Source organism: Primulina eburnea, chromosome 3 (genome assembly GCF_022965805.1).
Source record: "Primulina eburnea isolate SZY01 chromosome 3, ASM2296580v1, whole genome shotgun sequence".
Lineage (NCBI taxonomy): Eukaryota > Viridiplantae > Streptophyta > Magnoliopsida > Lamiales > Gesneriaceae > Primulina > Primulina eburnea.
The window spans coordinates 50,266,906-50,278,536 of NC_133103.1; the positions used below are offsets into that span (position 1 = coordinate 50,266,906).

General features: G+C 32.7%; 1 protein-coding gene across 1 annotated transcript; it reads right to left on the reverse strand.

Moving 5' to 3' along the window:
* Positions 1 to 723: 723 nt before the first annotated feature.
* Positions 724 to 5,052, reverse strand: LOC140827815 (uncharacterized). Its single transcript, XM_073190662.1, has 3 exons — positions 4,542 to 5,052; positions 2,561 to 4,337; positions 724 to 1,257 (listed from the first exon to the last, which is right to left on the reverse strand). The coding sequence occupies exons 2-3, from the start codon at positions 4,169 to 4,171 to the stop codon at positions 922 to 924; spliced, it is 1,947 nt and encodes a 648-aa protein (XP_073046763.1). The 5' UTR covers positions 4,172 to 4,337; positions 4,542 to 5,052; the 3' UTR covers positions 724 to 921.
* Positions 5,053 to 11,631: the final 6,579 nt, after the last annotated feature.

The following is an 11,631-nucleotide window of genomic DNA, read 5'->3' on the forward strand; positions in this document are numbered from 1 at the left end:
ATATATATATATATATATATATATATATATATATATATATATATATATATATATATATATTCCCTGCCTTGTTAAATTAGTGAAGTAGGACCTCAAAATTCCTATCAAATTCACATTAACTTATGTTCCAGAGTATAAAAATCAAGTGATCTATCTATCAAAACTATCATTTGATCGATCGTTGGATATTTTACTCGAATATTTTTTTTTATTACACGAGGTGGGGTTTTTTTCACTATCACCTAGATCAAACTCGAGTATTTTCCCGTTTGAGATGGTTTTTGTCACTGCACTGCAAGTAGAGTGACCCTTGTGTTCATCGAATATGTAAGAGAATTAATATATGTTGTTCAATTTTACTAGATCATACAATAACTAAAGCATAGAAGAAACAAGTGGTAATATTTGTTGGATCATACCAAAGCTCATATGTCATCTTTTGATCATCGTACCAGAGAAATACAAAAATGGTTATACTAGATAATAGACTCCGGTGCTTCACTTAAACTCAACCACTGTTCTTATGTATATGAGAATCGAACGTCTGATTTTAAACTTTTATACCCGTCGTAGAATCAAATATTTTTGATAAAATCAAAAGTTATACCTAATAGTAATGATGTTATTCGAGTGTATTCGACTATCACGAATATTACAGATCGATCCATACGATGAAGAAATAAACTACAGACGATATGGTCGAGACAATAACTACTGTTATTACATAATGCAGACACAACAACAAATGAATACAAACTTACAACGAAATAATAATACCATGGAAATACAATATTTAATCCACGAAATATGTGTTACAAGGAATCACAATTGAAACGATAAATGATTTCGAACACGATAATGTAGTCCTCAGAATGAAAGTTAGCATAATCAACTTATCGACATTTCAACACATCATGAATACTATTGGGTTTTGGACTTCTTGGATTTGACATTTTCCTGCATAATCTTCTTCTTGGCTTCAGCAGTAATCCATGTGTAGTCGGAAGGAATCGCGAAGGGGTCTTGAGTATTTTCGATTATGTTGCTGGAGCAACCGACAGAAGAGCCGGCACGTTGGTATGGGGATTTTATCCATTGGAACCAGGAGGAAGTCGAGGATTTGATCACATTGGGACTTTCTCTGTCATCGCCTGTGGGACTTGAAGGGGGAGTCGAGAACTCGTCTAAAGGTTGTAGTTCTTCGAATTTTTTGAATGTAACCATCACCCTGATCGTAGGGACGATTGGAATGGCAACCTGAAACAAGGAAAAACATGTCTTCATCATGTGCAAAAGGGATCGGGGAAAGTATCTACGACAGTTGATGTTGTCATTAAGTCATATTCGAAAGTAACAATGGGGCAGATGAAGGCCCGGGCAGCAAGTGAAAGTTCACAAATTAGTAGCTTCAAAAATGGAAAACTTGACAATGCATCTATTCACAAGATTTCATCTCAAAAGTTATATATCATATCCGAATTCTTTACATATATTTTATTCAATGCGCGCATCGTCGTATTTCATAATGCTAACACCAAAAGATGTAAGAATTTACCACAACATCTTAGCACAAAACATTTAAAATAGTTATTCTTGATCTCGTGGTCTTTCCTACCAATGTTGTTAAAAACAACTCATGGTTAAAAATACAAATAAACATTACTTTTTATTTTTTAACATTTTAGTGCATATCATAGCTCATATTACAACCCATTCACAAACTTCTCCATTCTCACTGCACCAACCTCGAGAAAATTGTTCAAAAGGAAGAAGCATTCCATCATTTTAATCCAGTAAAACGTAATTAATTTGCAAGCATTCAACTTCTGCGTCTTGGTTTTGAATTACGCTTCCTAATATTTACCTGCCACTCAAATTCTAGGAATTTTATAACTCATACAAAGAAGGTTCTTCTCTCATTTCCACCACTTGAATAGTTCTTATTATGAGCCATCATGATGTATTCAGCATCTAAGAGCCAGGTTACTAGAGTTACAAACTGAGAATTTAGTATCACAATATCAATATCACAGATTTATAACGAATTACTGAAAATCTTACAATTCCAAATTCCTGAGGTAGAGAATCCGACAGATTTCTTATGTGCTCAAAATAATCTGACACTGGAATAAATGGTCATATCTCATGTTTTAAATGATAATATGTTTCATGATACATTTTACGTAGTCTCAAATTTCACATGACTGAGTCATAAAAAATATATAACACAAACACTTCTACAAGAATTTTTAAGTACAAGTATATCATACAGGGCCCTTCATTGCCAATGTACATGTAGTGTGTGCAGATTGTGATTGATGATCACAGATTCTCAACTAAAATTTAAAATATATTTTATTCACATTCAATCGTGAAATACTAGAAAAGGTAATTTATCGAAAAGGATCAATCATATAAACCAAAAATTTGGTAAACATGTGTACTGAAGAAGGGACTTTATTCACACGGATCAAACATGATATATAAGATAAAATAAAGCATGCACGTTATTATATCATTTTAACGAGCTTAGTATAAGCTGTAAGCATAAGGGGCACACCTTAACAGGGAAAGTCCCCATGGGAAGTTTTGTGGTGAGTAACTCTCGTAATCGACGTACGGCCTTAACTTTGTTTGCTAAGATGTCGAGCAAGGGAAGGAGTTCTTCAGTTTTTAATGGAAAATCTGGAGAAAGCCATAAAATAGGCCTCAAACCTCTCTTATACTCATTCTCACGAGTACCATCCTTGCGACCGTTTAAACTTTCAGAATCTGTTGATGACTGAGCTTTAGATTCTCTTCTTCTCTGAATCTCATCCCTCTTCACTACCACCTCCAGAGAGTGCCTGACTGGTTTACTCTGTCTAATAGAAGTAGATTCCTCAAAAAGACTAGTTTTCTCTTCAACACACAATGAATTTCTTGGTGAAGTAATTTTTCTTTCGATTTCTTGTTTATTTTCCCGTCTTCTCCAACCACTAAACCAACCCTTCTTTTCTTGCTTGGTTTCTCTATTCCCACAACCATTAATGTCCTCAATAGGTACATCCCTTTGCTCATATAAACTATGATGGTGCACAATAATACCGTCACCGTTTTCAATGTTTATATCTGTTGAGCCCATTTTAAGAGCAGCCTCAAGCTGCTTTCTCTCTTTCTCTGTCAAAATATCATCAAGTTCACTCTCACTTTCATTTTCATTGGAAGAACTAAAGAGTTCATCATCGGCCATAGCACCTTGGACCCTCCTTGATTTAATGCTCACCATCACATCATGCATATCATAAACCTTGGCTTTCCATGGACCAACCATTTCTGTTTTCTCCTGTTGCTTCCATGTTTTTTGAGGTATAAGAACAACTTGAGTCACATCAATCCCAGGCTTGAATATATTTGTCTGAGACATTGCAGTCACTTCATGTTTCACTTCTGCCTCGGTAGCTGGAGCACCAACACCTTCGAAAGCATTCATAATCTCCTTATCTTTGTGTGTAATCATGCAAAGTGCCCCAGGTGGGACTTTTCCATCCGCCGAACCATTACCAAGAAAGAGAACACTCTGATCAGAACGTTGGATTCTGAAACCATCAAAACCAGCCAAAGTCATATCTGCCCTCAAATTTTCACCCCTTTTCCAAATCTTGTAAGTGTCAGAAGGTGCAATTCTCGAAATGAAAGGGATGATTGAACTTTCGAAATGAAATGTAATCTCCATGTAAAAATCTCTCATCCTTCTCATCGTCCCAATCAACCGAGGCAACCTTCTGCACCATTTGGCCCAAGCTAATGGCTGGTATAGTCTAACTATGATCTTTGCAATTGCTTCTTCTCTATTACATATAGCTTCCTGCAACGCACTCCACCCTTGCTCATTTTGCAAGCTCCAGTCTGACCCAGCAAGCATAAGCATCTCGGTTGCAGTCTCATCAGCAAATTTGACAGCTAAATGAAGTGGTGTATCTCGATTAGGAACATCGCGTCGATCAATTGCCGCAGATATGGCATCAGCCTTAGCTTCCTCCGAAAGTGATTGTGCTTCAGTACAAACCTCAGACGAGTCGCAAAGATGGGGAAGGCTATCTATAATTTTCCTAAGGCCGCCATAATCCTTCAAAATGACAGCCTTGTGGACAGGGCTATGTGCATATTTGGATATATCAATACCAGCCATGCGTCAATCCCAAACTATAAAATATCCTTCAAGAAGCCAATTTCAAGCATCCAGAAGAATAATAACCAGTAAAGCAGTCGAAAGAACCCCTCCCAAGCCAAGAATAAATGAAGAATAAAAAAACCAAACGAGCGCAGACTGAATCAACTCCTGAAATCAAGGTATTCTACAGCCAGAAATAACATATTTCATATTCAGCCACAAAATTAAATAATCCCATCAGGCCAAAAAAACCCTTCAAATTCAAATGTGATTCAAACAAACTCAGATGCAAAAACACAAACAAACCACAATCACAGCTTAAAAAGACAGACAAACAAACAAGCAAAAACCAAGTCAAAAAATCATCAAAAGGGTCGAGATAACTCACCTTCTACTAGGTTGAAACTTGTGTGACACAAGATTCCTGCCCCCAATTGGAACCACACCTCCTCTCTCTACCCCTCAATACATGAACAAATAAAAATTGAAAAAATAAAAATTAAATTCAAAACGAAGAGGTAGAGATCTTCGTGATCCAATCCAATATCAGAGTAACGCACGAAAATGCATGTGCGCTGAAACAAATAATTCTACACCAAAGACAAAATGAAGAAAAAGTAGCCAAATCTCCACAATAAATGGGGAATCTGAGAGCAAGTGCAAAGCTGAAAAATCTCACAATAAAAGCAAAGAATTTGTAGTAACTACTAAAGATAACGAAAGGAACAAAGAAACAAAACCCACCATGCAAGCAAAAGGGCAGAGATTTTTCATTTTTGTGATTAAACAACAAATTCGAATCTTGAAAGGGTTTCGTGTGAATTTATATAGATGGATGCATTAAAAGCAAGATATATTTTTGATTTTGACTCTATACATCTCATTTGAATGATCATATGATTATTCATTTTGATTGTGAACATGATATTTCTGGATCAGTTGAATAACTTGAACTATTATCTTTTAATTATTATCAATTTCTAAAACTAAAACAAAATGGTGATTATCAAAATTTGGAAAATTCTTGATATTCTCTATTTTTTTTTTACTTTTGAATTCTTTATATATGTGCAACAACAAAAAAAACACGTAAATTCGAGTAAAGAATCATGTAAAAAAAGTTGAAAAGAAAATCATGGTGGAATGAGCAATAGTCAGAAATTTAACCGACTTTTCAATAACACAAAGTAATATTTATAAAAGAAGCTATTTTCTAAAAGGCAAAAACTTGTGTGAGATGGGCTCACATATTATGTGAGACGAATTTTTATTTGGATAATCCATGAAAAAATATTACTTTTTATGCTAAGAGTATTACTTTTTATTGTGAATATGAATAGAGTTGACTCGTCTCACAGATTGTGATCCGTGAGACGGTCTCACATGAGACATACGCTTTCTAAAAAAATGTTTTCGGATTTTTTCGCTAAAGGAAGGTTAAATTTCAAACTAATTCATAATCAAATTTTACTGAGATAATTTGGAAAAAAAAAAAAAATTAACGAAAATTTTGGGTATCGACTCTCTCCAAAAAACAATTTAGAAATCGAAAGTTTCTGAGATAACTAAACTAATTATTTGAAAATTAATAATATATTATTTATATGTACACATAATATTATTATACTAATTATATTATATTTATATTATTCACACGCATTGCGAGTGATGATATTAGTATATATAATAAATGTTTATGATTATGATTTAAATATAATTTTTTTTTATATTAAAAAAAATAAGTCTTTTGTGAGACGGTCTCACAAATCTTTATCTGTCTGTGCTACCGGTCAACATTACCGATATTTACAATAAAAAGTAATATTCTTAACATATCTCATAAATCTTTATCTGTGCGACCCGATATTTACCATAAAAAGTAATAATCTTAACATAAAAAGTAATATTTTTTCATGGATGACCCAAATAAAATATACGTCTCACAAAATACGACCCGTGAGACCGTCTCACACAAATTTTATCTAAAAAAAAAGTGATTGAAAGAGAAGGATAAATTCCTAGGAATTTATCCTTCAGAATCCTTGTAAAGAAGATTGGAAGGAGGGAAAGGTATGTCCATTCTCCCCCAATATTTACAAATTCAGTTTTTTATTATTATTATTATTATTATTATTATTATTATTATTATTATTATTATTATTATTATTATCATCGTTCCCTCACTTTTAGTGTTAGAAACCAGACAATCAAAGCAAAGAATTTGTAGTAACTACTAAGCATGACGAAAGGAACAAAGAAACGAAACTAACCAGGCAAGCAAATTTAATTTTTGTGATCAAACAATAAAATTCGAATCGTGAAAGGGTTTCATGTGAATATATAAACAAAAAAAGAAACAAAATGGCGATTATCGAAATATAGAAATTTTTTGATATTATGTGGTTTTTGTTTTATTTTTTTTAATTCTGCAAAAAAAAAAAAAAAAAAAAACACGCACACACACACGTAAATTCGAATATAGAATTATGAACAAAAAGTGGAAAGAAAATCGTGGTTGAATGAGTAATATTCATAAATTTAATCTGAATTTTCAATAACATATGTAAAAATATTATTTAGATAAAGATGTCATTTTCTTAAAAAAAATATTTTCGGATTTTTTCATTAAAAGGAGATTAAATTTCAAATTAATTCGAAATCGAATGTTATTGGGATAATTTGAAAATTTTTAACGGTATATTATACAATGACATCTATTGTTTCTTTACCAGTTATCTTATTCGAAAAAATGTCATAGCGTCATCGGTTATATCTAATAATGATATATACGTATGTTCTACAATGACAAATATTGTTTCTCTACCAGTTATTCTATTCGAAAATTCTATATGCGCACATTTCACCACATCTACTTGAACATTTATCGCAATTAGACATGTTCTAGGTTGTTCAACTGGCATGTTGATAGGACTCGTTTTTACGTGTTTTTAGTGTTAGTTTTGAGTCGCATTCATGCATCATATTAGTTTGTTTTAGTTTAATTTAGCATTCATTTAGCATTATTTAGCATTTGGCTGATCTCGTGTATTTTGTGGTTGTTTTGTAGGAAGTGGACCAAAAAATGGGATTTTATTTGCATAGCATCGAAGAGGTCTCGCTAGGGCGGTCAAAAGTGACCGCCCCAGCGAGCATTTTAATCCAGCCGAGGAGTATTTGCGCGAACCTCTCGCTAGGGCGGTCAAAAGTGACCGCCCCAGCGAGACCAAAGACGCGGCCAAGGATTTTTATTCGAGAACCACTCGCCCCAGCGGTCAAAAGTGGCCGCCCTAGCGAGCGACGAAATCCGAGAAGATTTGTTTCCAAATTTTATGGACTCTATAAAACCACCTAACCTAATACACGAGAAAAGGGGGGCCGCGATTTGGAAGGGAGAGCACTGTAGCAGGCGATAGCTCAACGGAACCGGAACAAGAATTCAACAGCGTTTTCTCTTTACTCTTTTATTGTAGTTAGGATTTAGGGGATCCGACCCCGAACCGTTGTTTGATTATTTAATTCTCGACTTTTGATTCATTCTTGATTGTGCTATTATTTTACATTGAATTGTTAAAGCCTAGCTAACTTTAATAATATCTAATATTGTGGGTGAGTTCGAGAGAATAACTTGCGATATGAACAAGTAGCATAATCCGTGGATCTACAATTTACATAGAGATATGAAGTTGGATACACGTTGGTAGTCATAGTCCAGTAGAGCGAAAACTAAGGGATTTCATAGATCGACATGCAATTCACCGTTAGTAAATAATAAAAGAGATTTTATTATTCTTTCGTGTAGAATTAGTTTAGCATAGCTCGAGAGAGTATGTTAATTGCTTAGGAAATTCTGTCAAAAGCGTAAATCAGTGTCGATATTAATCAATTAAATTAACGACGGGTAGGTGAACCGAGATCCTAACACTCGCTTATTTATTATTTTAGTTTATATTATTTTTAATGTGTTTGTTTCAATTTATTGTTTTAGTATTAATTTAGTTAATAAGTAATTCAATTGTCGTTTTAATTAATTAAAGAATTTAATTTAAAGTAAATTTGTCTAATCAATCTCTGTGGGATCGATACTCGTACTCTTATACGTTTTACTATAACTTGACATCGTGCACTTGCGATTATTTCGAGCCTGAATTTTTATTTATTTTTATTGGAGATTTTACTGTGCAAGTTTTGCTTGATCACATGTCCAGATCAAGGAAAGTACACTTAGTTGTTAACCAGCTGAAAGACTTAAAAATCTTGTGAAATAGATATCAGGCATAGTTTGGTACGCGGGATAAGAGAGAAATTGATAAATAATTCTCCTTATCTCACGTTTGGTATCTTTTTAGAAAGCCCATGATCTTGAATAAATAACTTTATATAAGAATAAAATATCTCTTCTATTAGGTGTGATAATTTTAATTTAATGATAAAATACACTACAAATGACTGAATTGCCCTCAATTTATAAAAATCCTAAGCCATATCTTCTCTCATTTCACTTGTGCTTCCATCGATCCTTCACTTGTGCTTTTTCATAGATTGTCATACTACATTCCATACTTTGGTTTTTTATATATGATATTAGGCAAAAACTTGTGTGAGACGGTCTCACGGGTCATATTTGTGAGACGGATCTCTTATTTGGGTCATCCATGAATAAGTATTACTTTTTATGCTAAGAGTATTACTTTTTATTGTGAATATGGGTAGGGTTGACCCGTCTCACGGATTAAGATCCGTGAGACGGTCTCACATGAGACCTACTCATGATATTATTGTCGACAAATGAATTTGGTTTGATTGTTTGATATCTATTTATTTAAATTTTTTAAAAGCATTTAATTTATATATATATATATATATATATATATATATATATATATTATAATATATAAAATTAAGTAAAAATAAATAAATCATGCAAGCACTGTTGGCGCATGAACAGATAAGAAATATGACTCAAGCAATAACTTTGAAATTATAAAATTTATTATGATAAGGTTAATTTTGTCATTGCAATATAATATATAAATTTAATCACTCCTATTAAAATCATAGCAAATATTAAATGTAATATACTACTTCTTATTTATCCTTAACTTATATTTATATTATATATAGCATGTTTATCTTATAATGTGTACCAAACTTTGCATTAACAGACAGAGATAAGCATTTGGACAATAGAGCACTAATCAGGATTAATTAATATTAATTCATATTTTTTATTTTGATTACTAGTATTTTAGCGATTAAATGATAAGATGTGCCATAATAAATTTGAATGAACCAGTGCAATATTTCGAATTGAAATGGTGTCTATTCAGAAAAGATTCGAATGAAGAAATGATTATTCACAAAATGTGTCTGTTTATTCGAAAAGTCGTATGTTTTGGCAAACAAGTCACATCCTTTTGACGGAAGATGTTTCAACATTATAAATATAATTTCATTTTTGAATTATGGTACGAATTTCTCTAATATGTTTTGGGAAACTTTACAGATATGATAAAGTGCATTTTGTGCACTTAAATTATTTTTATAAATCATATAAATTGTTATTTTCTTGGGCGGAATTATGTGTTCTTTGTTAATTTTGGTGTGATTGGAGGAATCTAGGTAAGGCTACTACATGGACGAAAAAAAGAGCGAAAATGGAGCTTAGAAGAAAATTGTGAAAATGGCCATTCTCTGAAGACAGCAAGACCTGCGCATATGCGCGAGTCAGAGGCGCGCATATGCGTGCGAGATACACCGAAGACAAAGCAGAACAGAAAGGCCTGTGCATATGCGCGCAAGAGGGAATCCCAGAAGCACCAAAACAGAGGACTTCGCGCACATGCGAGTAGCGGGTGCACGCATATGTGTGCGAGAGAGCCCAACGCACAGAAAGATGTGCGCATATGCGCGGAGCAAGGGCGTGCATATGTGCGCGATGCGAATGCCAAATTCTGTAGGTTACGTCGTGGGCTTTAAAAAGGAAGAAAAACAAAAAAAAAAAAGAGAAGAAGACAGCCGACATACTAGAAAAGAGGAGACTAAAAAAGCTAGAGCCAACGACGGAGCGCGGAGAACGGAGACAAAGACGCTTAATCCGGACACGGAGACGCACTTTCATCTCTCTTCAACATGTTTCTAATTTGGTTCTTTACTTTTACGTTTTTAATGATTACAAACAGGTTTTGTATTGATTTAGATTCGAGTATGAACTAATTTTATTTTCTAGAGATTGACATAGTCTTGGTTGAACCTATGTTATTGACATTTTGAATTTTCGTTGAATTAATTCATAGTGTTTATTTGTGATTTATTGTCGTTAATGCTTTTGAATTACTGGCCATAATTCGATTGATCAAATAATTAAAATATAACACTCGAGAGAGGGGATTGAAATTAGAACATGAGAAATCACATCGTCAGATGTTTGTAACGTGCAAAAGACGTATAACTCTGACGAACCCATAAGAGAACCTTGTTTGTGTTTATTACGTGTTATGTGATTTTGAATAGACATATTAAAATCTGTAATAAGTAATACCTATTTATCACTTGAAAAAAAGAATAAGAAAATTGCGAGTTCTTGGGAATTAAACATGATGCGATTTAATAATATGTTAGTTAATTTTAGTTTAGCATCGGGGAGACCAGATGAAATCATTTATCTAGACTGATCTACTCAATGAATTTTAACTGCGTGCTAAGAATTAATAGGATTCGTTATTTGCTTTGAATTGATTATCAACTATCTATTTGAATTTTCTAAATAAAGTTGAATTATGTCAATTATGGTACTTAATATACAATTTAAATAATTACTCTTCGTGGGATCAATATTTGTACTCATACCAGTACTAAAACTTGACACTGTACACTTACGATAGTGAAAATACGCAACAAGATACATTGTTTATAAATTTTGTTCTTTGTTTTGAAGTTGCTAGAAGGAAATTGTCATCACTCAGTAGCAACATAGTGGGAAAATATTTGTTTAGGAAAAGCGACATCTCGATCGAAACAAAATTATATTCTGGAAAATTGTTTCTAACAATATATAAAATGTTATATCCACACTATATATAAAATAAATGATCATATTAGTGTGAATATAGCATTTTAGTCAAGTTTTCTGTGTCTTCCGTGTATAATAATGTTAGCATTTCCATATGTTGTGTGTTTAATATAATCGAAAAATATAAATTTACGTGTAAATGAATTTATTTAAAATATTTCAAGATCCAAAAGGAAATTTATTCGTAAAGTAGTGAGACACTTATATACCCTCAAGATATAACTTTATTATTTTATTTTATTTTATTTTATCTTTTCAGCGGTGTGAATTCAATGCATGAGATTTAATTATTTTTACTTTTTTTTGCATATTTTAAAAGTCTAAAGGTATTCAATTAAGACTTTTGCATACTATGTAGAAGTCTAGCATTATTTAAAATAGACTTTCATGAAGTTTTAAAAATTCAAGT